Here is a 26,386-nt window from a genome sequence, read left to right as displayed (position 1 = left end):
TTCTGATTTGAGTGCCACACTTCCATTTTGAGTGTTACACTGAGGTCTGTCTGTTTTTGCTGTTTATTTTACGTTTTTGCATCTTCTTTGTTTTGTTTTTGTGACTGCGTGGAACCCAGTTCAGCTACTGATTGATTGATTGTGTGACTGCAGTACATTGATTATTGCTTTCATTTTATGGATCAGCGGTCTCGTTAGATAGTAAAATTCATGTTAAATTGCTGTTTTAGGGGTTGTTTTTAAAAGTCTGGAATGGATTAATCCATTTTCCATTACTTTCTTTGGGGAAGCTGCCTTGCTTTTGGAACGCTTTGGTTTTGGAATGGACTTCCGGAACGGATTAAGCTTGAGAACCAAGGTACCACTGTAATGTGAACTGCAGTCTAGGGCAGCTGTCTACCCCACCTGCCCGTGGACTGTTTCGCCAGAGTGGTGCATGCTCTGGTTATCTCCCGCTTGGACTACTGCAATGCGCTCTACGTGGGGCTACCTTTGAAGGTGACCCAGAAACTACAACTAATCCAGAATGCGGCAGCCAGACTGGTGACTGGGAGTGGCCGCCGAGACCACATAACCCCTGTCCAAAAAATCTACAACTGTTGGAAGCTGCCCAAAGTGGCTGGGGCAACCTGGTCAGGTGGGCAAGGTACAAATAATAAAATTAAAGGTAAAGGTAAAGGTACCCCTGCCCGTACGGGCCAGTCTTGACAGACTCTAGGGTTGTGCGCCCATCTCACTCAAAGAGGCCGGGGGCCAGCGCTGTCCGGAGACACTTCCGGGTCACGTGGCCAGCGTGACATCGCTGCTCTGGCGAGCCAGAGCCGCACACGGAAACGCCGTTTACCTTCCCGCTAGTAAGCGGTCCCTATTTATCTACTTGCACCCGAGAGTGCTTTCGAACTGTTAGGTTGGCAGGCGCTGGGACCGAACAGCGGGAGCGCACCCCGCGGCAGGGATTCGAACCGCCGACCATGCGATCGGCAAGTCCTAGGCACTGAGGTTTTACCCACAGCGCCACCCGCGTCCCAATAATAAAATTACTATTATTATAAAAGTCAGCGGAAGAAGAGCCCTGGCTGCTGGGTCAGGACAAAGTCCAGCATGCCCTAAAGTGAAGCCCACAAAGAAGAATTGAGCACAAGAACAGACCTCTCCCTGTAGAGTATTCCTTTCTTGTATGACTAGGAATATTCCAGGAAAGGAATACCCTACATCTCCCCACCTGGGATTCCCAGTGACTGGTATTCAGGTCTATACCCGCTCTGACTGTGGAGGCAGAATACAGCCACAGGCAGCTTTATCCTCCGTTAATCTCGATTACATATGCTTCAGGTTACATACGCTTCAGGTTACAGACTCCGCTAACCCAGAAATAGTGCTTCAGGTTAAGAACTTTGCTTCAGGATGAGAACAGAAATCGTGCTCCTGCGGCGCAATGGCAGCAGCAGGAGGCTCCATTAGCTAAAGTGGTGCTTCAGGTTAAGAACAGTTTCAGGTTAAGAACGGACCTCCAGAACGAATTAAGTACTTAACCCGAGGTACCACTGTAATTAGGGACACGAGTGGCGCTGTGGGTTAAACCACAGAGCCTAGGGCTTGCCGATCAGAAGGTCGGCGGTTCGAATCCCCGCGACGGGGTGAGGTCCCGTTGTTCGGTCCCAGCTCCTGCCAACCTAGCAGTTCGAAAGCACATCAAAGTGCAAGTAGATAAATAGGTACCACTCTGGCAGGAAGGTAAATGGCGTTTCCGTGTGCTGCTCTGATTTGCCACAAGTGGCTTAGTCCTGCTGGCCACATGACCTCGAAGTTGTACGCCAGCTCCCTCGGCCAATAAAGCGAGAAGAGCGCCGCAACCCCAGAGTTGGCCACGACTGGACTTAATGGTCAGGGGTCCCTTTACCTTTTACTTTACCTTACCACTGTAATTCTCTTTTAAAGTCACCCATATTTGTGGAAAGGGGAAAGTTGCAATGAAGCAGCACTGGAGGAGTTTGTGCAATTCCCCTCTCTTGCCTAAATGCCTGCCACCCACATCACCTCAATTATTTTGTTTCCTAGGCAATAAGGGGGCTGTCGGTGTCTCCTTCATGTTCAACGGCACGTCGTTCGGGTTTGTGAACTGCCACCTCACCTCTGGCAACGAGAAGACAGCCAGGTGAGTCCTTTCCCCGCCACACCAGGTAGGCTGGAGGGCTCTTGGGCATTTTGGAATGGGGTTGGGGACAGAACTGCTGGGCTGGAGGAGCCTCGGCCCAGTAGACCTGAAGGAGCGTCTCCACCCCCATCGTTCTGCCCGGACACTGAGGTCCAGGTCTGAGGGCCTTCTGGCGGTTCCCTCACTGCAAGAAGTGAGGTTACAGGGAAGCAGGCAGAGGGCCTTCTTGGTAGTGGCACCCGCCCTGCGGAACTCCCTCCCACCAGATGTCGAGGAAATAAACAACTATCTGACTTTTAGAAGACATCTGAGGGCAGTTTCAGGAAGTTTTAAATGTTCAATTTTTTATTGTGTTTTTAATAACCTTTTGGAAGCTGCCCAGATGGGCAGGATATAAATTATTATTATTATTATTATTATTATTATTATTATTATTATTATTATTTCAACAGGGTTGTCTTAACTGTCCAATTTAATTGTCAACATTTACATATTAACATCTGCACAGCTGGTTTTACACTTTGCAGACAGCTTTAGAAGCCCGTTTTGGGTTTTGAGTATAAATCAACAAGGGTAATCCCCAGTTATCTGACGTTTAGGAGACATCTGAAGGCAGCCCTGCATTGGGAAGTTTTTAACGTTTGATCATAGAATCATAGAGTTGGAAGAGACCACAAGGGCCATCGAGTCCAACCCCCTGCCAAGCAGGAAACACCATCAGAGCACTCCTGACATATGGTTGTCAAGCCTCTGCTTAAAGACCTCCAAAGAAGGAGACTCCTTATCATGTTTTTAATATTCTGTTGGGAGCTGCCCAGAGTGGCTGGGGAAACCCAGTCAGAGGGGCGGGGTATAAATAATAATTTATTATTATTATTATTATTATTATTATTATTGTTGTTGTTGTTGTTGTTGTTGTTATTGACGTGTTTCCTATGGCAAGATTCATAAATGAAAGGGAAAAAGTAAACTGTGCTCGGAAACCCTGCGCAGAACCGGCTCCTTCTTTTGCCGCGCTCACCTGCACCTCGGTCCTCATTTTCTCCCATCTCCACCGTCCAGGAGGAACCAGAATTACCTGGACATCCTGCGGCTCCTCTCCCTGGGCGACAAGCAGCTCAGCTCCTTCGACATCTCCCTCCGCTTCACTCACCTCTTCTGGTTTGGGGACCTCAATTACCGCCTGGACATGGACATTCAGGTGAGGAAGGGGGGGTGGGCGTGTGGGGGGCCACGAGAACAGAAGAAGAGCTTGCTGGATCAGGCCCGTGGCCCATGATCCTGACCAGAGCCCTCCTCTCACCATGGCCAACCAGATAACCAGCATGGGAAACCTGCGAGCATCTCTCTCCTGATTGCGGTTTCCAGCCACTGATGCTTAGAAGCACATTGAAAATGTTGTCTATAAGAATAAAAGAAAATTATTGTAATTTATTATTATTATTATATTATATTAAAATTAAAAAAAACAAGGAATATTCAGTGTTATGTTGGAGGGGATGCCAGGAAACGGAATTATGTTCACATGTACAATTCTTCTGGCAAAGGGTGTTTAAGGAGATAGCAGAAATCACTGGGTTAAAGCTGACCGAAAGTCCAGAGGTATCACTATTATCAGTTTACAATGGGGTGGAAGGTTCACAGGCTGTGAAGGACTCACAAATTTATTGACAGCTGCAGGAGTTATTATAGCTAGGAAGTGAAAGGGGCAAGCAGAATATAAAATGGAAGAATGGTATAAAGAGGTGTGGGATATAGCTATGAACGATAAATTTACACGTGACATTAAGGTAAGACGGGGAATATGCAGGAGAAATGATTTTGAGGAGATATGGAGGGTGTTGGTAGAATTTGTACTGTTAAAACCGAAAGGGGTCAAACCATCGCAAGAGGTGTGTCAGCATCGCCCTTGAGCCAGTGCCACCAACTGGACTCATCCACTTCGGCCCCGACTGGGCTAGGCTAGGTGGATAGCACTTCCAGAGACCACCTTCTGCACAGGAACAGGTCTAAGTGCTGTGGACTCACAGCTTAGGGTTGTGAGCACCGGATTCACTTCCACAAGAAGACAGTCGTCGCACAGCAGAGTATAGCAGAGCATAAACCACTCTGAGAACAGCTCTGTAGAATAACTACTTTTATTCTGTCTACAACTATTATACAAACTATATACAGAGCTAAATGGAGAAGCTGGACTGCACTGAGTGTCTGCAGCTGCTCTTAGCAGCAACCTTATCTATACAGAGATAACACACTCTCTCTCTAGCACTCAGTCTCTCTCTGAGACTTTGATGTGAGGCTGGAGCAGAATAAGTAGTGAGCAGAAACCGCCCCCTCCTCTCTGGAGAATCAGCAGAGAACATCAGGAGATTCTTGGAATGGGAGGGGTGAAATCTCCTCAAGGTGTTGAAATTTTGGGAGGTTGGATAGTTACAATGGAATGGTCTTCAGTGGTGGGGTGCACATGTTTATTCTTATTTATTTATTCTTATTACTTTGTCAATAATAATAATAATAATAATAATAATAAAAAATAGAAGCACGGCTGCCGTCAGCTGCCAAGGCAGAGCAAAGCCATTGTGGCTAATAGCCATCGATAGCCCTCTCCTCCTTTGTGAATTTGTCCGATACTGGCCATTACATCCTCTTGTCAGAAGGTTTTTCACTAGTTTTAACCATGTGCTGTGTGAAGAAGTATGTCTATTTTAAAATCTGTCCTGAACTTCTAGGAGGGAGCAGGGCTAATCCCTGGGACTTGTGGGGGAACAGAGAAAGAAGGCAGTGTGCTTGGACACGTGCAGAGGGCATTTCCACAGGCACAACTAGGCTCTGCTCATCTGAAGCCCAAATGAGATGCTTTTGAGGGGTGGTCTGGGTCTGTGGGTTAAACCACAGAGCCTAGGACTTGCTGATCAGAAGGTCGCCGGTTCGAATCCCCGCGACGGGTGAGCTCCCGTTGTTCAGTCCTGCCAACCTAGCAGTTCAAAAGCACGTCAAAGTGGCTTAGTCATGCTGGCCACATGACCCAGAAGCTGTACGCCGGCTCCCTCGGCCAATAAAGTGAGATGAGCGCCGCAACCCCAGAGTCGGTCACGACTGGACCTAATGGTCAAGGGTCCCTTTACCTTTACCTGGGTCTAGATTGGCCCTGAGATTTGGGTGACAGGGGGAACGGGACGATCTTCTGCCTGCCTCCAGTGTCAGTGGCAGTGAAGGCCTCTGAACATGGCTGCCAACCTTCCCTTTTTTTGCGGGAAATTCCCTTATTCCAGCGCCTTTTCCCGCTGCTATCCCGGATTGTTAGATATCCCCTAGACTGTCCCCGGACAGGTGAGGCTGCTGATCCCTTATTTTCAAATCTGTTTGGTTTTTTTTAATAATATTTATTAGAAGTTTAGAAGTTACAGAAAATAAGCAAAAGAAAAAAAGTGAGGAAAAAAAGAAAAGAAAAAAGAGTCAATACATAAAAAAGAACAAAAAAAACAATACATCAAAGCACAAACAAAAACAATTAAAAACACATCCAATATTTATCCTTATCTTTCATTAACTTATTTCCTCGACCTCCTCACACCTCCCTTTTTTGTATTCCAGTTATTAACTATATCAGCAAATCCTTTCCATCCCTCACTGCTTTCTGTCATTTAATTATCTTAATTTATTTTAACCTTATCTTACCATCAAAACCTTAAAATTTATTTATACTTAACTCCTTATAATATTTCTCCTAAAGTCATGTAATTTCATTCCGACATTTCCTAATATTCATTAATTTTACAATATTTCTCTAAATAGATTTTTAATTTTTTTCCAATCTTCTTCCACCGTCTCTTCCCCCTGGTCTCGGATTCTGTCAGTCCCCTTATTTTCAAATCTGAAAGTTGACAGATATGCCTCTGAATGCCAGTGGCTAGGAATTGCAAGTAAGGAGACAGTCTCAGGTCTCGCTTCCGGGTCTCCCATAATGAGCAACTGGCCAGCCACCGGGAGGACAGGATTATGGGATGTGTGTGTGTGGGGGGCTCCTTTGGCCTGATCCAAACAACTGGTCTCTCATTATGTTCTTAGGACTCAGAAAGTTTGGCTTCCCAGCAGTTCTTTAGCCATGGTTCCTGCATTGTTTTGACCTTTAAAGCCCTATGCAGCCTAGGACCCTCATACCTACGGGACCGCCTCTCCTGGTCTGCCCCGCGGAGGACCTTAAGGTCCACAAATAACAACACTTTGGAGGTCCTGAGCCACAAGGTGGTTAGATTGATCTCAACTAGGGCCAGGGCCTTTTCAGCACTGGCCCCGACTTGGTGGAACGCTCTGTCACAAGAGACCAGGGCCCTGCGGGACTTGACATCTTTCCGCAGGGCCTGCAAGATGGAGCTGTTCCGCCTGGCCTTTGGTTTGGACTCAGTCTGACCCTTATGTTTTCCTCCCCTTATGGTCTTGATCTATGGGCTACTTTTAAAATGAGGCTGCATTTTAAACTGCATTTTAACCTGTATTTTAAATTGGGTTTTTTTTCCTCCCTCTCTTTCCCCCCTATTATGCTTTTACTGTGATTTTATTTTATTGGTGTTAGCCGCCCTGAGCCTGGTTCTGGCTGGGGAGGGTGGGATATAAATAAAATTTATTATTATTATTATTATTATTATTATTATTATTATTATTGCATGGGGTTGGACTAGAGGACCTTTAGGGTTCCCCAACGCTACAGTTCTACGATTCTGCGAGGTTCCACACACTGATCTGTGGCATCTTTTTCTCCCCTCCCTCAGGAGATCCTCAGCTACATCAATCGCAAGGAGTTTGAGCCGCTCCTCAGGGTGGATCAGCTCAACCTGGAGAAGGAGAAGCACAAGATCTTCCTGAGATTTAGTGAGCGACTGATCCCTCTCCCCTCAACCCGCCCCGCCCCCCTTTCCCCTCTTTCTCCAACTATAGGAGTTGTGTGTTGCAGCCGCCGTTCTCCATCTCAGCTTTGGGTGATGAGCTAAGGGTCCCAAGATTGTTTTAAATAACTCCCTTTTTAATAGAAGGTTGGCTAGCATCCGTAACAGTAGAAGGCACAGCCTGTGGAACTCCTTGCCACAGGATGGGTGGGGAGGGAGGAACAAGCTGAAGCGTGGTGTCGCCTCTTGAGATAAAAGGGCGATGTTAGTAATAGGGAATAACACTCATTATCTAAATAGCTTTTCTAACATTTTTGATATACATTATCTCAGTAACGTTTGCAGTCGCCCTGCCAAGTAAGCCAGCCGCATTCTCCTCCTCCTGCCAGCGAAGGACGAGGAGGTTCAGGCCTGAGCTGAGCTTTGAACCTGCAACTTCACGCCTCGCCGTTACTAATTTAGAAAATTAAAACGGCAGCCTCTTAAAGCGTCGGGTGGAAGTTTAAAATCATGTAACAACCATAATGCAATAGTCACCCGCAGGAAGATAAATGCAACATAAAACAAAAGCAGCAGAACCTCTGCATTCATGTGTCACAATAAACTATGGACAATTGTGATTTGGAGACACCTCACCTGAGCTTTCGCTTTCCCTTCTTCTGCTTCAGCATCAAGGCGACTGGAAGCTTTTGCTTTCTGTTAAACATAGCTCAGCATCATGTCTGAGCACGACGTGGTGAATGCCGGCCTTTGTTTGTTGAACCATGGTTAAGGCTAGCCATGGTTTGCTGGGCTTGTGCAGCAGCCAGTCTCTGGTTTGTCTTCCGCTTTCCCCAGGTGAGGAGGAAATCACCTTCCCCCCCACGTACCGCTACGAGAGGGGCTCCCGGGACACCTACGTATGGCATAAACAGAAGCCCACTGGGGTAGGTGCTGCCGGCCCGAGAGGGGAAGGGCAAAGTTGGGACGAGGGGGTTGGCCGCAAATGGGAGGGGGTGGGCAGAAATGCTCGGTTGCTGAGTAGGGGGGAGGCAGAGTTCAGCTTGCACCCTGGGAACATCGGAAGCTGCCTCCTACTGAGCCAGACCCTTGGCCCATCCTGCTCCATACTGCCTGCACTGACTGGCAGCAGGGCTCTCCGGGGTTTCCCGGTGGGATCTCTCCCAGACCTACTCTGGGATTGAACCCTGGGATCTTCTGCTTGAGTGCAGATTGTTTAGTCAGAGAAGTGTCAAAAGCAAAGAGCGGGTGGTGGGGCTTTCTGCGTTCAAGAGTTCCCTTTCAAACCCTGATTCTTGTTCCCAGGTGCGGACAAACGTTCCTTCCTGGTGCGACCGCATCCTCTGGAAGTCCTATCCAGAAACCCACATCAACAGCAACTCTTACGGTGAGTTCAGCACAGTCGGAGGCAGCCATGCTTCTGAAAAGCAGCTGCTGGAAACCACAGGAGGGGAAAAGATGCTCTTGTGTTTGAATCCTGCTTGCTGGTTCCCCATGGGAGCAACTGGTCAGCCCCTGTAAGAACAGGATGCCGGACTAGATAAGCCATTGGCCTGATCCGGAAAAGGAAGAAGCAGTCGACTCACAGCACCGTGCCACACTCCCCGCCTCGCTCCGGAGCCCGTAACTGGGTCCCTTTGCAAATTGGGGGGGGGGGGAGCAAAAGGTGCCCGCCGAGTCCCACGTTCACCGGCTTCACCCGCCTGCGATTTAAAAGGGTCCCCGCTTCGCCGCAGCGGTGCAGACCCAATTTCCTCGGAGCTAGTCCCTCAGAAGATCAGAGGGAGTCCGCCATTACCGATGGTGCCAACCCGGAAGTCTCGGAAGAGTTCTCCTGACGCTCTTACCCTTCTTTGTCAGGATGCACGGACGACATTGTGAGCAGCGACCACTCCCCTGTCTTCGCGGCATTTGAAGTTGGAGTCACGTCCCAGTTTGTTTCCAAGAAAGGTACTGGGGAATTGCGAGTGCGCTTGAACGGAGAGGGGTTGAGACGGCACAGGTGTAGAGCTGTAGAACTGCAGAGTTGGAAGACACCCCCAAGGGTCAGGTAGTGCGGGAATCTCAGCTAAAAACATCCCATAATACAGTCATACCTCATGTTACATCCGCTTCATGTTACATTCTTTGAGGTTATGTCCTGCAGCGAACCGGAAGTACCGGAAAGGGTTACTTCCGGGTTTCGCCGCTTGCGCATGCGCAGAAGCGCAAAATGACATCATGCGCAGAAGCGGCGAATCGCAACCCATGCATGCGCAGATGCGCCACTGTGGGTTGCACTCTTTTCATGTTTGCAACCAGGGGTACCACTGTAATAATAATATAATAATATAATAATAATTATATTATTAATATAATAATAATTTATTATTTATACTCCACCCATCTGGCTGGGTTTCCCCAACCACTCTTAGTGGCTCCTAAGAGCCACTAACACCAATAACAATAATAAAAAAGCAACAACATCAAACATTAAAATCTTCCCAATACAGGGCTGCCTTCAGATGTCTTCTAAAAGTCAGATAGTTGTTTATTTCCTTGACATCTGAAGGGCAGGTGCCACCACCGTGAAGGCCCTCTGCCTGGTTCCTCGTAACTTGGCTTCTCGCAGGGAGGGAACCGCCAGAAGGCCCTCGGAGCTGGACCTCTGTGTCCGGGCAGAATGATGGAGTTGGAGATGCCCCTTCAGGTCTACTGAAGAGGTCCAACCTCTTGAATCCAGTTCGTATTTCCCACTGGTTCTTGGTGGTTTGGTCTCCCGAGGGAGGGGACCTGTCCAGGGTCTCCCCCTCCAACGCATCCCACCCTCCCTCTCTCCTCCCACCCTCCAGGTCTCTCTAAATCTTCAGACCAGGCCTACATAGAGTTCGAGAGCGTTGAGGCGATTGTGAAGACAGCCAGCAGGACCAAATTCTTCATAGAGTTCTACTCTGCCTGCCTAGAAGGTGTGTGTGTGGGCGCGTTTTTGGGGGGTGTTTGTGGAAATAGCCACCCTGGCTGGGGCTACCATTAACTTCTGTTAAGACTAGTGTAATTTGCTCTACGTGGGGCTGCCCTTGAAGCTGTCCCAGAAACTCCAGCGGGTGCAGAATGCTGCAGCGAGGCTCTTCACGGGTATTGGGTCAGGTTCAAGGTGCTGGCTTTGACCTCCTGGTTTGCCCCGCAGAGGACCTTGAGGTCCATGAATAATCATAGTTTAGAGGTCCCCGGCCCTAAAGAAGTCAGACTATCCTCCACCAGGGCCTTCTCAGTGATGGCTCCGACCTGGTGGAATGCTCTGTCCCATGAGACCAGGGCCCTGCAGGATTTATCCTCCTTCCGTTGGGCCTGTAAGACAGAGCTATTCCGCCTGGCTTTCAATTTGAACTTAGCCTGATCTTTTCTTCCCCTTCCTTCCCTTTTTATGAAGATCACCCGCTCTGGGATCCCACAGCTAATTCTCCCCTGGTCTCCTCACTGGCCCAAGTAGGACTAATTTAGCCAGTTAGCCCTGGTGATCATTGAATGCTTATTGGATGGCTTTCCCCCCTAAATTGATTTTTGAATTCTGAATTTAACGTTATTCACGTTTTATACGCTATTTTATGCTGTTTTTTTGTTGTATCAATTGTTTTAAATTTGTTGTTAGCCGCCCTGAGCCCGGTTTTTTGAAGGGCAGGGTATAAATAAAAAATTATTATTATTATTATTATTATTATTATTATTATTATTATTATTATTATTATTATTAACTTTCACCCCCCCTCCCCCAGAATTCAAGAAGAGCTTTGAGAACGATTCGCAGAGCAGCGACAACATCAACTTCTTGAAAGTGCAGTGGTCGTCCCGGCAGCTGCCGACGGTGAGGCGGCACTTCCTCCTCTTTCCCCCATGCCCTCCTGCCAACGTCTGACAGTTTGGGGGCGCAGAAGGTCCTTGAGCTGTATGGGGCAGAGAGGGGCCCCAGGGGCCTAGCGGAACGGGGGCGGGGGGGGGGAGAGGAGCCTCTCCTGAGAGGTGCACTCCATCTGGTCACCGGTATTGTGCAAATACCAGCGGTGCCTACTTGAAATCCATTGGAGGCGCATTCCAAGGGGCAGGTGCCACGACACTAAAGGCCCTGCTGTTTAGTGGCCTTAAGATATGGTTACCAGATTTTTTTCAGTTGAATCCAGGGACACTTTTATTTTATTTTATGGAAGCTGAGTCAGTAGTGGGGATGGTGAGGCAAAAGACCCTGGGCCCAAGCACACATGCATATTGTATAAAGGTGCCAAGCGCTTCTTTCGCCCGCAGTGAAACATAAATGCACAGTTTTTAAAAAACTGGGCAACGACCAGTTCAAGAAGGACACTGACAAAGTGGAACGTGTCCAGAGGAGGGCAACCAAAATGGTCAAAGGCCTGGAAACGATGCCTTATGAGGAACGGCTAAGGGAGCTGGGCATGTTTAGCCTGGAGAAGAGGAGGTTAAGGGGTGATATGATAGCCATGTTCAAATATATAAAAGGATGTCACATAGAGGAGGGAGAAAGGTTGTTTTCTGCTGCTCCAGAGAAGCGGACACGGAGCAATGGATCCAAACTGCAAGAAAGAAGATTCCACCTAAACATTAGGAAGAACTTCCTGACAGTAAGAGCTGTTCGACAGTGGCATTTGCTGCCAAGGAGTGTGGTGGAGTCTCCTTCTTTGGAGGTCTTTAAGCAGAGGCTTGACAACCATATGTCAGGAGGGCTCTGATGGTGTTTCCTGCTTGGCAGGGGGTTGGACTCGATGGCCCTTGTGGTCTCTTCCAACTCTATGATTCTATGACCACCTGCTTCCGACTCCCTCAATCAGTCCAAACAAGGGGGAAGGCGCAGGAGATCGCACAAGACACATCCTATGCGCACAAGACACATCCTATGGGGACTTCCGGCGAGGAAAAATGGCTGGCGCCACAGCAGCGAGCAGCTCCTGAAGCCAGCCAGAGCCAACTGCGCTGCCAGGCTGCCTCCGGGCTGCTGAGACTGCCGCTGCCGAGGGGGAAGCGGGGACAGATTTGCAAATCTGGGGACATTCCGGGATTTGTCCGGGGACAGATTTGGAGATCCGGCGACTGTCCCCAGGAACCGGGGACATCTGGAAACCCTACCTCAAGACACCCCTCTGGAGCAAACAGAGCCACTAAGTGTGTCTCCTCTTGAGATTCAAAGAGGCGCACAAAGTAAACCTGCTCCAAATATTTGGTGCGTTGACGCTCCCGTTGGCCTCGACTTAGCTCCTCTCGTTCTTCCGCCTGCAGCTGAAGCCCATCCTCTCCGACATTGAATACCTCCAAGACCAGCACATCCTCTTGACGGTCAAATCTCTGGATGGCTACGAGTCCTATGGTAAGGAGCTGGGAAGTTCCCGGAGGTGGTGGTGGGGAACCAGGTGTGTGGCAGAACCAGGCACGCTGGACCTAGAACTGGACTTGCATGGCAGTCTTGACGGGAAGGCGGGACTTCGGAGTGTAGCTCTGCAGGATTGCAGTCGCTGTTTTGCTATCCGCTTGCAGATTGAACCAGTTCGCCGGTTTCAAGACTCATAGAATCATAATCATAATAATTTATAATATTAATTTACTATTTATACCCCGCCCATCTAGCTGGGTTTCTGCAGGCACTCTGGTTGGCTCCCATCATCATCATCAAGCGATAAAACATCAGTCATTAATAACTTCCCTAAACAGGGCTGCCGTCAGATGTCTTCTAAAAGTCAGATAGTTGTTTATTTCCTTGACATCTGATAGGAGCGCATTCCACAGGGCGGGTGCCACCACCGAGAAGGCCCTCTGCCTGGTTCCCTGTAACTTGGCTTCTCGCAGGGAGGGAACAGCCAGAAGGCCCTCGGTGCTGGACCTCAGTGTCCAGGGTAGAGACACTCCTTCAGTTATACTGTGCCAAGGCCGTTTATATGGGAAGGTCTACTTTAGCAGGGTTAAAAAATCCCCTTTATAAGTTTATGCAGCGACCAGTTTGTTGCTGACTTGTCTGAGTTCTACTAATAAAGACGCTGTCCTGGTTACAAATCCCTTTGAATCCCTCTTAAAGAATACACACACGAATCTGATTCATGTTAATATAAAACTGTTTTACTCTCAGATTCATTCAGGTTTACAGAACTGTGCCTGAAAGCAGGCTTAGGTTACATAACAAACAAATAAACTATAGCAGAGGGAATTTGGTCCTGAGGGGACTGCAACTGGCTTAGGGCCCTTGTACCTAGTTTAGAGGTCCCGGGCCCTAAGGAAATCAGATTATCCTCTGCCAGGGCCTTTTCAGTGATGGCCCCGACCTGGTAGAATGCTCTGTCCCAGGAGACCAGGGCCCTGCAGGATTTAACCTCCTTCCGTCGGGCCTGTAAGACAGAGCTATTCTGCCTGGCCTTTAATTTGAATTCAGCCTGATCTTTTATTCCCCTTCTCTTCCCTCCTCCTCCCTTTTTATGAAGATCACCCGCTCTGAGACCCCAAAGCCAATTCTCCCCTGGACTCCTCGCTGGCCCAAGTAGGACCAATTCAGCCAGCTAGCCCTAATTCTTCCCCCCCCCCAAAAGGCGAGGTGGGGGGCGAGGCTGCTTCCGCCGCGGCCATTGGGCTGGACCTCTTTTGCCCCTCGCCCCATGCCCTGACCCACCCTGCCTCTCCTTCCCCACGCAGGCGAGTGCGTCATTGCCCTCAAGTCCATGATTGGCAGCACTGCCCAGCAGTTCCTCACCTACCTTTCCCACCGTGGCGAGGAGACTGGCAACATCCGTGGCTCCATGAAGGTGCGGGTCCCAGCGGAGCGGATGGGGACCCGTGAGAGGCTCTACGGTGAGGAGGAGGAGGAGAGGGGGGGCTGCCAGCACGAGGGGTGGGGGGTTGCGATGGGGGCACCCTCGGCTCTCCACAGTGTGCCCAGCTAAGGTGGGCTTTTATTTCCTGGGTTTTTCTGTGCTGCAAAGCACCTTGGGACCTTCCACTGAAGACGACGCTGATCATAACAGTAATTTATTATTATTTATTCCACCTAAATCAGTCTGGCAAAATAAAAGAGTACGCTGAGCTGGTGAGACTATCAGCGAGGCTGCAAGACGTTAACTGATGAAAAATTTATCAGAGAGTAGGACGTATACAGAGTCTGTGTAAAAGAACATTGTCAAAATATTAATCTGCTGGCAGGTTTTGATTGAACTTCGGTGTGCAAGTAGGATATTATAAAATAAATTTTATAGTAAGTTAAATAACATGGAGGAAAGGAACTTAAGAGTCCGTGTTTAAGGAATTTAATTCGGGAACACAATGGGAAGATTGGAGGTCATGCTAAATTTAATTACAAGTTGATGTACAAGGCAAGTTATCAGTTAAGGAATGAATGATTGCTTATTTTTGTTCTTCTATTTTGTTTTCAACGTCCATTGAACATTTCTGTTATAAAGCTTTTAACCAATAAAGCATTTAATAGTAATAAAAAAAGAAAACGATGCTGATAATAACAGTAATTTGTTATTATTTATTGCATCTATATCCCCTAAGGAGCGCCTGTGGCTCACCCCCTTCCTCGTTTAATCCCCCACGACAACCCTGGGGGGTAGGCCAGGCTGAGAGGCCGGGACTGGCACCCGAGGTCACCCACTGACCTTCGTGGGGGTTTGAACCCTGACCTCTCCCAGGTCCCGGCCCAGAACTCTAACCACTGCGCAACGCTGCTGGCGATGAGCGTGAAACCCGGTAGATGACGACGAACGTAATGTTGTTCTGCTGGGTGGGTCAACCTCTAAAGCAGAGGGTGGGGAACCTCCATCCCACAGGCCAATCCTGGCCCCACTGGCAGGGATACCCCCCAAAAGAGAGGGCTTTAAAAGAAGATGGGACAGATTCAGGGAAGGAGAGGGCTATTAGCCAAGATACCCACTCCTCTGCCTCCACAGTTGGAGGCAGTGATGCTTCTGAATAGCAGTTTCTAGAAAACTCAGCAGAGGAGAGTTGCTCTGTGTTCGAATCCTCCTTGGACCAGCAGGCTCTTCTTAACGTTCTTCAATTTTATCAGCCCTGTGCAAATCCCGATTTTATTCCGATTTGGAGAAATGTAGTTTGTGCCAACGGCCTTGATCTACTGCAAGGCGGATAGGTCCGCCCCAGGGTTGGATCCGCACTCAGAGCCTGTTCCCCTTCCCTTCCCACAGAATGGATCAGCATCGATAAGGACGAGACGGGAGCCGCCAAAGGGAAACTTCAGCCTTTAGCAACGCGGACCAACCTCGACTACACCAAGTAAGACTCTGGGAGCGGGGCCACCGCCTTGAAGCCGTCTGGAGGGACGAGGGGCAACTTCCAGGACAGGAACTGCAATGGCTAGGCAGGATCAAAGCAGCAGAGCGAAACCGCTCTCCTTTTAAAAAGCAAAACCTGATGGCCTGCCTCCATTTCTTCCCAGTTTCCTTGAAAGGCAAAGCCTGGACTGGGGGTGCTGTGCATTTATTTGTTTATTGCATTTACATTTCACCTTTTTCTTCTTGGAGCTCAGTTTGGTGTATGTGGTTCTCCCCCCTCCTCTTACGTCCCACAACAAATCCTGCCAGGCAGGCTAGGCAGCAACTGGCCCAGTGAGCTTCATGGCCACGTGGGGGATCTGAACCCTGCTCTCCCAGGTCCTAGTCCGACACTCTAACCACAGCGCCACACTGCCACATTTTTAAGAGGCTTGGGTGCCCAGCTTTGAAAGGGTGCCATTGCATGCGATTTCTAAGTCAACCACTTGGAGATATTTTTTTATAAGTGTCCAGTCTTGCTGAACAATAAAATAAAATAAAAGCTGGTGTTGACCAGCTTTTTGCTGTTCTGCTCAGGCCCTGCGTGTGGGGCTCCCACAGGGGCCCCTGTTTGGCCCCTGTGACCCTTTAGCAGCTAGACCTAGCAGCTAGAAATTCTTATGTTCTTCACATTCCTCGGAGTGTGGTAAGGAAAGAGATTCAGGCAGCCTTCCGGGCCAAAATGCCTTATCGTTGTGCCTTCTCAAACCTTTCTATCTGCTAGATCTGTGGGGCGCAAACATTCCCCTGGGGACACCCCAGCAATGGCCGCCTGCCCCGTTGGGAAGCTCTTAGACGATCTGGAGAAGCCCGGCACCCAGACAGCCAGCCGCCCGCCAGCTCCCCATCGCGGCACCTCCAGAGACGAGGCGTCCCAGGGCAGGTGAGTGACCTGCGAATGGATCGTGGAATAATAGCAAATGTTGGGTCTTTAGGTTAACCCAACCCAGCAAGGGAAGCGAATTAAGTCGCTGGCAGTGTCCCAAATTGACCAAGGACTCGCACCTGGTCCTCAGCAGCTAATGTGGCTACCTGCCCATTATCACGATTGGGGACGCGGGTGGCTCTGTGGCCTAAACCACTGAGCCTCTTGGGCTTGCCTATCGGAAGGTTGGTGGTTCGAATCCCCGCGACGGGGTGAGCTCCCGTTGCTCTGTCCCAGCTGCTGCCAATCTAGTAGTTCAAAAGCACACCAGTGCAAGTAGATAAATAGGTACCACTGTGGCGGGAAGGTAAATGGCATTTCCGTGCGCTTTGGTTTCCATTACGGTGTTCTGTTGTGCCAGAAGTGGTTTAGTCCTGCTGGCCACATGACCCGGAAAGCTGTCTGTGGACAAACGCCAGCTCCTTTGGCCTGAAGTGAGATGAACGCTGTGGGAATGTTGTGGGTAACAGGAGAGGATGTATTGATTAATATTATCCTTCCTAACTCTCTTAAGAATCTCTTAAGTTCTATTATTCCTGGTAAGACCCCTTTGATTCCCTCCTAAAAGAATAAAGACACAACAGTCTTGTTCATAAGTAACAATAAGAAGTTTACTCACGGTCAGGCAGAGCACAGTGTGATTGATCCCTGAAGGCAGGCTTTAGGCTTAAGGTTGCAAATATGTACAAATAGGTTTACCCCCCTATGAGAGATAACCCAGGGACTGCTGGCTAAGAGTGCAGTCCAGGTGAAGCAGGAAGCAGACAGGACGAAAAAGAGAAGGAAAAGGAAGATGGCTACGTGACTTGGCCTTTGACCAGGTCTGGATAGGTCACGCCCACCTATCAGTCACATGCAAAGGAAGGATGCTCCAGCCAGGTGTAACAGGAAGTTCTACTTGCTGGACCAACATTCCCCTGCATGTCCACTCTAGGCAAACAAGGAATGTTGTACTTGACTCCTCCAGTGGATTACATCCCGCGTAAAGCCGCACCCCATATTCACTTTTGACTTGACTTAACCATCCAGGGGTTGTTTACCTTTTACCTTTTATTGTCAAGGTGCAAAGTGATTGCTTTGGTCCAAGGAGACTCCTGCATTGACCTAAGCACAAAAATAAAATTATCAGATGAAAAAGCTTCGCATTGTTCCTAAGTGCCTCAGTTGTCCCTCCTGTTTCCTGCCCAGGTCCAGGCCAGACGCCCCCCCGGATCCCGACGGGCCCCCCCTGAAGAACAGCTTCAACAACCCGGCCTACTATGTCCTGGAGGGGGTCCCCCACCAGCTGCTGGTCTCGGATCTGCCCCCGGCGACGGCGGCCAAGCCCCCCGCCCCCAGGAACAAAGTCCAGATCACGGTGCCCATCCAGGCTGAGCACCGGCGGCCGCAGCAGCCCCCCTGCCGGGCGGAGGAGAGCTCGGAGGAGGAGGAGCAAGGGGTCCTCAACCTGCCGCCCCCCGACTTCCCGCCACCCCCCTTGCCCAAGTTGGTGGAGTTTGACATCTCCGGGGACTCCTTCTACACACCCGCGGCGACACGGGTGGAAGAGCACGGAGCCAGCAAGGCCCGAGCGACCGTGGCCTTCAGCGAGCCCCTGGAGGCCAAGCCCCCCAAGGTGCACCCCAGGCCGGCTCCCTCCCTGGGGCCGGGGTTCCTGATGGAGCCCCCCAGCGTCCCCCAGGGGCCCGGGGGAACCCTGGACGACCGCTCCTGCTCCGTCCTCCAGATGGCCAAGACCCTCAGCGAGGTGGACTATGCCGGCGGCAGCAACGGCGGCGCGCTGGGGAGGGAGCAGTCGGGGCGGCCCCCGGCGCACCCCCTGACCAAAGTGAGGCTGGATCTGCCACACCACCGGTGCCTGCACCCCGACTACAGCCGCCCCATCGCCTTCCCGCCACGGTCCATTCGCGAGAGCATCGAGGAAGACCTGGCAGAAGAGGTACGCTCCGGGGGGGGGAGGAGGGAAAGAGGGAGGAAGGACCCCCCCTGCCAAATGGGGGGTGCGCTGTGCCCCTTGGGGAATCAAAGTGAGTGGGAGTGGGGTGGAGGCCTTTAAAAAAAATATATTTATTGCTTTTTGCACAATTTAAACATTGCAAAACCAAAAAACAAAAACAGAAAAATAAAAGCCAATACAATGCAATAAAAGAAGAAAAAAAAGCACTACATAACACTAAACACATAACCAAACAAAACAATTTAAAACACTCAAACAATTTCAATATCTTTCATTCACTTGTTTCACCGACCTCCTCACACCTCCCTTTTTGTATTCTACTTCTGTCAAATGTTTCAGCAATTCCTTTCCATCTTCCTCTGTTATCTGTCAAATAATTACCTTAACACATTCTAACCTTATTTTACTTTTAAAATTCCATTAATCTATTTATACTTAAATCCTTATAACATTTCTACTGAAGCCGTATAACTTCATTCCAACATTTTAACGTTCATTAATTTTGCAGTATTTCTGTAGATAATCTTTAATTTTTTTCCAGTCTTCTTCCGGGAGAGGGGTGGAGTGCTTGGGAAATACAGCTGCAACTTGCAGAATCCACTTTCTTCTTTGGAAACGGGGATGGAAGAGCAAGCAGAAGTTGGGCGAGGGTCGGGAGAGGCAGCTCTGGGGAGTTTGGGAAGGGGGTATTAGCCCCCCTTGGCCAGCAAGGCCCAAATTGCCCCAGATGTTCTTCACCCCTGGGCCCAAAGCAAAGTGGGGAAATCTCCAGGACTGACAGGGTTTGAAGATCTCATCAGGATCAACATTTGCCCGCACTGAATTTCTGCCCACAAAGGTGCTTGCGATGCCGTAAAACCTCGTGTGCATCTCTCTCTCTCTCTTTCCCTCCCGTTCTGTAAAAGCATTTTGATACCGCTTAATATTTCAGAAATCTCCAAGGGGCGGTGTGCTGTCTAAAAGCAAACTAAACAACGTAATTAACACTTGAAAACAAAAGCACATCCTGAAACTAGTGTAGGCATGGACAAATAAGAGAGACAATGGAGCACGCTCCGAGGGTGAACTCAAACCGCTGGGGAATCACAGCACCTGCTGTGGCCGCAGAAACCGGAATCTTATAACTGCTGCCTCCTGTGTTGTTTCTGCTGCATTAGCAGGACCGGACTGACCTCCCCAGGGTGCAAGTTTGGGCAGTGGGTCTGGAGGTCCTGGGCTCCCCAGACAACAAGACCTCGCTCTCGGCCTCCAATCACCTGCAGCTGCATGAGACAGCCCTTGAGATATTTGAAGATGGCTTTGCTGTCTCCTCTTGTCTAAGCTAAACATACCCAGCTCCTTCAACCGTTCCTCCCAGGGCTTGGCTTGCAGGCCCTCAGTCCTCTAGTCTCCCTCCTCTGCCCACCTTCCAGCTTGTCAATTTCCTTTGTCTGATGTGTCTGTCCCTCTGCCACCCCTCAGACCCTTAGCCAGGACGGCCGCAGCAGCTCCAGGCAGAGTGAGTCCAGTGTGGGCGAGTGGCTGAGAGCGATCGGCATGGAGAAATATGAGGAGGGCTTGATCCACAACGGCTGGGACGACCTGGAGTTCCTCAGGTGAGTCTCCCTTCCTTATAATAAATAATAATAAATTTTATTTATACCCTGCCCTCCCCAGCCAAGACCGGGCTCAGGGCGGCTAACACCCGATATAAAACAAATGGACTGAAATGCAGCTTAAAAACAAGATTAAAATACAACATTAAAACATTAAAATGCAGCCTCATTTCAATGGAAACTCAAATCAAAAACTTTTTGGGGGATGAAAACGTCAAGTCTTCACCAAGGCCAACTATCCAGACTGGTCCTACATGGGCCAGAAAAAAGCCAGGGAAGTCCCCAAATAGGAGGGGAAAGGAAAAAAGAAGAGGGGGAGGGAATCAAGTTGATTCCAAGCCAAAGGCCAGGCGGAACAACTTACAAGCGGAAAGAAATCAGATCCTGCAGGGCCCTGGTCTCATGAGACAGAGCATTCCACCAGGCCGGAGCCAGTGTTGAAAAGGCCCTGGCTCTGGTTGAGGCTAATCTGATTTCCTTAGGGCCCGGGACCTCTAGGGTGTTGCTATATATGGACCTTAAGGTCCTCCGTGGGGCATACCGGGAGAGAGCCAATAGGATGAAGGACATGCCTCCCACTTCTTTGCAGCAGCCCAGGACTCCGTTGCCAAATCCAGGAAGACGTCCAGTCTCAAGAATTTGGAGCCATTGGCCTGATCCAGCAGGCTCTTCTTGTGTTTTTGTGTTCAAGGGTTTGGCAAACTGTCTTCGTTGAAGAGATCTTGCATAAACTACATTTCTCCAGCTATAAATATCAATTCAAAGTGCTGGTGCTGACTTTGAAAGCCCTAAACGGCCTTGGCCCTGTATACCTAAAGGAGCGTCTCCACCCCCATCGTCCAGCCCCGAGACTGAGGTCCAGCTCCAAGGGCCTTCTGGCGGTTCCCTCCCTGCGAGAAGCAAGGTTACAGGGCCTTCCCAGTAGTGGCACCCACCCTGTGGAAAGCCCTCCCACCAGATGCCAAGGAGATAAATAGCTATCTGATTTTTAGAAGACCTCTCAAGGCAGCCCTGTTATCGGGATGGTTTTAATGTGTGATGTTCAGTTGTGTTGTATACCCTGTTGGAAGCTGCCCAGAGTGACTGGGACAACCCAGTCAGATGGGCAGGATACAAAAATTAATTGATTGAATGGTATTATTAATATCCAAATGGCGGAGCTCGAATGACCGCTTTTTTTGCTATGTAGCATGATTTCACTCCTTACACAAATATTGAGGCATGTAGTCACTGAGCATCATAGTTATAGATTGAGCCAAGGGCCTGGGGGTGGACCAGGCCTGGGGGAAAGGACTTTTGGAGGTGGCTAAGGGCTTAAAGGGGACGCGGGTGGCGCTGTGGGTTAAACCACAGAGCCTAGGGCTTGCCGATCAGAAGGTCGTTGGTTCAAATCCCTGCGACGGGGTGAGCTCCCGTTCCTCGGTCCCTGCTCCTGCCAACCTAGCAGTTCGAAAGCACGTCAAAGTGCAAGTAGATAAATAGGTACCGCTCCGGCGGGAAGGTAAACGGCGTTTCCGTGTGCTGCTCTGGTTCGCCAGAAGCGGCTTGGTCATGCTGGCCACATGACCCGGAAGCTGTACGCCGGCTCCCTCAGCCAATAAAGCGAGATGAGCGCTGCAACCCCAGAGTCGGCCACGAGTGGACCTAATGGTCAGGGGTCCCTTTACCTTTAAGGGCTTAAAGGCGTCATTCCTCTGGGCAGAGATAATACCTTAGTAGAAAGGGAACATGGAAACAGAGGTTCTGGGTTAGGAGTGGAGAGAAATGAGGCCTGGGAGCTTGAGGTTGGCATCGAATGTGAGAAAACCCCTGGAGGGATATCAGAAGAGGAGGGGTCCCAGCCATGGGGGTGGAAGCGGGTTTCAGCATCAGTGGGTGTGCTTTCTCAGGTGCTGCAGAGCATTATTTTGGCCACCGGGGGGCACTCGTTCCCCACTCTGTGCAGAATCCGTCCACTACAGGTGAGCTTGGAGGAAATTCCTTCCAGCCCAAACTTAGAATCATAGGATCCTAGAATCATAGAGTTGGAAGAGACCACAAGGGCCATCGAGTCCAACCCCCTGCCAAGCAGGAAACACCATCAGAGCACTCCTGACATATGGTTGTCAAGCCTCTGCTTAAAGACCTCCAAAGAAGGAGACTCCACCACACTCCTTGGCAGCAAATTCCACTGTCAAACAGCTCTTACTGTCAGGAAGTTCTTCCTAATGTTTAGGTGGAATCTTCTTTCTTGTAGTTTGGATCCATTGCTCTGTGTCCACTTCTCTGGAGCAGCAGAAAACAACCTTTCTCCCTCCTCTATGTGACATCCTTTTATATATTTGAACACGGCTATCATATCACCCCTTAACCTCCTCTTCTCCAGGCTAAACATGCCCAGCTCCCTTAGCTGTTCCTCATAAGGCATCGTTTCCAGGCCTTTGACCATTTTGGTTGCCCTCCTCTGGACACGTTCCACTTTGTCAGTGTCCTTCTTGAACTGTGGTGCCCAGAACTGGACACAGTTCTGAACTTGGACCCCAGAACTTGGACCATCTTTCTCAGTGATAGCCAGAGCATGCACGGCTCTGGCGAGACAGTCTGCGGGCAGGGAGGGTCTCAGCCGGCGTACCAGATGGAGCTGGTAGACAGGTGGTTCATATGGGGAGAGGCTCCTGCCCAGGGGGGCCCATGAGTCATGAACCAGGAGGTCCTCCAACCTTTCTCTGGGGTGGCATCTTGGGGCGCAGTGGACCTCGGTCCTCAGCCCACTGAACCTCCTGGTTTCTGAGCCCTGAATCTCTTTCTCTGCTCCCTGCAGCGACATCACCGACGAGGACTTGGAAGAAGCTGGCGTGATGGACCCCAAGCACAAGCGCCTTGTCCTTGAGAGCCTGAGGCTCAGGAAGTAGCCGGAATCTCCCTGCCCCCCCCCCAGGACTCCCCTCCTTCCTTCCTTCCTTCCTTCCTTCCTTCTGGTTTTGAGCCCCTTCTCCTTCTCGCCCACCCTGTGCCACGTGTGAGACGTCGGGGCGGCTGGCAGAGCATCAAGGAGCAGGTCTCCCCTCCTCCAGCCCCCCGGAGGGGAGGGACGATGGCAGAGCCAGACGGACACCACAAAGGTGTCCCTGAGACTTGGAGCCGACTGTGAGGTTGCCGACGACCCAGCGCTGGCGCTTCCACGCCTCTCCTTGGCTCCTGCAAGGATCGGGACCCTCCCAGGTGGGGAACGGGGAAGCGCAAGTGGTCCGGGCTAAGCATTTCAGATCAGCCCCCTAAAATGCCCCTTCCCTCCTCTCTCTCTCCCCCACACCTCCACCCACAACCCCTTTCCAACTCCTCTCTGTGCTGCTGGTTAAATTATTCTTATTTATTACAGCGAAAGAAGGATCCTTGCTTTTTGTTTTGTTTTGCTCTTCCTTTCAGAGAGCCACGTTTTGCCCTCTCCTGCCCTCAATGTGCCTCTGGACCAACTCTGGTTTATCGGGCGGGAGTTCCTGAAATGAGCGCCATTCACCCAGCCCCCTTTTACTGAGGCCAAGGGACAAGGGGTGGATGGTCTGCGGACAAATCTGCCGGCTGTGTTCTGCTCTGGCTTTGTGTCTCTCTCTGACCTAGGAACTGCTTTTGGGGACCTTTCAGCCCGACTCTGGCCTCCTTGCTGTCTAGACTCGGTTTTCTCTGGGGCAGTGCAAACGGAGATCTCTCCTTGCCCCGGAATCCCTCCAGAAGCCTTGGGGAATTATTTTTGCCACCCAAGGGACGTTCCAGCCCCGGTTTGCTTCCCAGAGAGGATCTGCGTCACGCTCTTGTTGCATCGTCCCGCTTGGAAAGGCGTCTCCTTCCCGTGGGGCGGTGGGGAGCCCTCCCTCTTCTTCCTCTCAAGGCTGTTTCTTGCCTCCCAAGAAATGTTATGCAACCTTCAGGGGCTCACTGGGCAGCCCAAGGTGTTTGCTCACGTGCCTCTTGCTTTTCTAAGCATTCAGCCTTAAACAGACCCCACCTGCAGCTCTTCTCACAGTGTCTGAACAGCCCCGTGAACGACAATCTGCAAAATAACCTCAGGTAGCCCCAAACGTCTGAGCAAGGCCAGAGCTGTAGCTTGGGGGGTGGGGGGGCAACTAGCCAGGTTTTTTGCCCCAGATGAAGCCTCCAGAGGGTCGGCGTCGAGGCCCCCAGCCTGTGTGCGCATGCAAATGTGCACAGGGTTGTGTGCCAAACTTGAGTCTTTGACCCGGGTGAAATGAAAGCCTCGCTTTGCCCCTGGCAAGAAAGTCTGCCGGGGAAATCCTGCAGGGGTGCTTTGCGGAGATTGCGAGGCTCATTCAAACACAGGGGCCAGGTAAGCAAGCAGCTCCCCAGAGCAGCCAATCAAGTGGAGCCAGCCAATGGGGGCACATGGGATGCCTCTGCAAGGCGGGACAAATGCAGAACGGCTCACCACTGCTGCTAGAGAGAGAGAGGTGCGAGATCAGTCTATCTGGGGCAGTGTTTCTCAAACTCGGTTCCCCAGCTGGCCTTAGACTACAAATCCCATCGTCCCTAGCGAGCAGGAACATTAGGCAGGGATGATGGGAGTTGTAGTCCAGCCCATAGCTGTCAACTTTTCCCTTTTCTTGCGAGGAATCCTATTCGGAATAAGGGAATTTCTCTTTAAAAAAAGGGAAAGGTTGACAGCTATGGTCCAGCCACAGCTGGGGACCCAAGTCTGAGAAACACTGCTCTGGGGAGCGGCTCCCAGGCTTCTCCCCGCCGCACGGTTTGTGTCTTGATCAGGTCAGCAGGCGAGTGTTCCTGGCTGTGCCCCTGCGTGTATCGGTTGGGGCTGGAGTCTACCTCAGCAGCCCCTGCCGCCTTTCTTCCCAGGGGTCCTCCCTTTGCAGATCTTGAAGACACACGCGTGACCCGGGGTGTACAAGTGAGATGTTGTCCTCCTCACTTTTCCCCTGAGCCCGGCGTCCTTTACCAGAGTCAGCTGTTCCCACGAAGTTTCCTTGTTTTGCTTACTCTTTGTCCTTGATCCGAGGAGGGCGGCTCACGCGATGCCTTTCTCCCATACGGATGCAAACCTCGGTGCCTGCAGGGAGACCGTTCCTTAGATCCAGGGCAGGGACCTGGATCTTGACAGTAGGACAGACTTGCAGAAGTCAGGAAGCAAGTTCTGGGTTCCAGCCTCAGCTTCTGCTCAACTTTCCCCCTTGGGTAATTGCTCTGATACCCCAGTGCCTTACTTTATAATATTGTCTGTGAGGGAGCTCTCCTACGTTCAGGAGGGTTCAAGGAAACTGCTTTGCCATTTTCACACCTCGGCAAAGGAGCAGCTCTCTGAAATTAAAATGAAGGATCTCTCTCTCTGTGTGTGTTTTGTTCCTCCTGCGAAATTTGCTCCCAGGTGTGGGTTCAGTTATCATTATTTTCATTATTAGCGTTTGGTGTGAGTTCTAACCCTACTAAATTCTACTGTGCCGTATTTTATAGATGTACTTCTTGTTGTTTTAATGTTTTAATTTAATTGTCGTTTGGGACACTTTGTATACGCTGACTGTTTCGTGGGCTGAACCAGGAATCGCGATGATTTGCCCTCGTCCCCCCCCCCAAAAAAACAAACCCACGTGTTTGCATTTCATGTCCTTAGTTTGCCACCGCCTCCCTCCTGACGCAATAAAAGGGCTTGTTTGCTTAAAGAAGTGCCTCTCGCTCTCTTCTTATCCTCCTCTCGTTTTTATTGGCAGGATGAATCGCTTCTCAGGCACGTTTACCGTATTTTTTGCTCCATAGGACGCACCGGACCATAGGAGGGGGAGAACAGGGAAATTCCCCCCCCCCTTGTTCTCCCCTTCTAAAACAAAGTGCGTTCAAGGTACATTCACCAGAGCTTGTGGGGCTGGCGGTGGGGGGAAGCGCTGCTTTTCCCCACCACCAGCCTCAAAGATCCCTGAAGCCTTTGGAGCGCAGCGCCCCGCTGCCCTGAAGAGGCTTTGCGCACAACCATCCCCAAGCTAGAACAGCGAGACGGAGCCCTCCGTCTCGCTGTTCTGGCTTGGGAACAGCCTTGCTAGCCTCTGTAGGACAGCAGAGTGAAGACACCCTGCTGCCCTGGAGAGGCTGTGCGCGCAGCCGTCCCCAAGCTAGAACAGCGAGACGGAGCGCTCCGCAGTGCTCCGTCTTCCTGTTCTGGCTTTGGGCTTAGCCGTGCAGCCTGCATTCGCTCTATAGGACGCACACACATTTCCCCTTAATTTTTGGAGGGGAAAATGTGCGTCCTATAGAACGAAAAATACGGTAAGTTGCGCAGTTCCAGGCGTGCGCAGTTGGAGCCCAGCTGGTTGGAGTTGTGCAAGTTAAATCCAAGCAAGAAGGAGAACTTAAAAACACTTTTTGCCCTGGGTTTGCCTGGGGTTTCCCAATGTGGAAAGAGCTTTTAAGCTCCCTGCCTTTCTCAATGGGCAAGGCCCACTCAGTACACAGACTCTGGGAAGACACTCTTCCCCGCCCCCTTGCTAGCTGTGGGGTAGGGTCAAAGGTTTGACTGTATGCCATTTTCATGTACAGTGGTACCTCAGGTTACATACGCTTCAGGTTACATACACTTCAGGTT

At 50.5% G+C, this 26,386-nt stretch overlaps 2 protein-coding genes across 2 annotated transcripts in view; one reads left to right on the top strand and one right to left on the bottom strand.

Annotated features, from left to right (window-relative positions):
- INPPL1 (inositol polyphosphate phosphatase like 1) overlaps positions 1-25,475 on the top strand; it is an 81,064-nt gene extending 55,589 nt beyond the window's left edge. Inside the window, exons 14-28 of the mRNA XM_083436104.1 lie at positions 2,059-2,155; positions 3,218-3,356; positions 6,925-7,024; positions 7,876-7,964; positions 8,344-8,425; positions 8,899-8,988; positions 9,870-9,983; positions 10,791-10,879; positions 12,301-12,388; positions 13,699-13,854; positions 15,207-15,294; positions 16,057-16,215; positions 17,446-18,196; positions 19,676-19,809; positions 22,610-25,475. Of these exons, the coding sequence (XP_083292230.1) occupies positions 2,059-2,155; positions 3,218-3,356; positions 6,925-7,024; positions 7,876-7,964; positions 8,344-8,425; positions 8,899-8,988; positions 9,870-9,983; positions 10,791-10,879; positions 12,301-12,388; positions 13,699-13,854; positions 15,207-15,294; positions 16,057-16,215; positions 17,446-18,196; positions 19,676-19,809; positions 22,610-22,700 (2,267 nt within the window). The 3' untranslated portion in view covers positions 22,701-25,475. The remainder of the gene's footprint in view (positions 1-2,058; positions 2,156-3,217; positions 3,357-6,924; positions 7,025-7,875; positions 7,965-8,343; positions 8,426-8,898; positions 8,989-9,869; positions 9,984-10,790; positions 10,880-12,300; positions 12,389-13,698; positions 13,855-15,206; positions 15,295-16,056; positions 16,216-17,445; positions 18,197-19,675; positions 19,810-22,609) is intronic.
- LOC310676834 (tigger transposable element-derived protein 1-like) overlaps positions 1-26,386 on the bottom strand; it is a gene marked incomplete at its 3' end in the record, with an annotated part of 1,439,559 nt that overhangs the window by 984,942 nt on the left and 428,231 nt on the right. The gene's annotated exons all lie outside the window — the stretch shown is intronic.

The sequence above is a fragment of the Podarcis tiliguerta genome (genome assembly GCF_965153285.1).
Source record: "Podarcis tiliguerta genome assembly, chromosome: 4".
NCBI classification, from domain to species: domain Eukaryota; kingdom Metazoa; phylum Chordata; class Lepidosauria; order Squamata; family Lacertidae; genus Podarcis; species Podarcis tiliguerta.
Note: the sequence above shows the minus strand (reverse complement) of the source record. Positions and strands in the feature narration are given on the sequence as shown.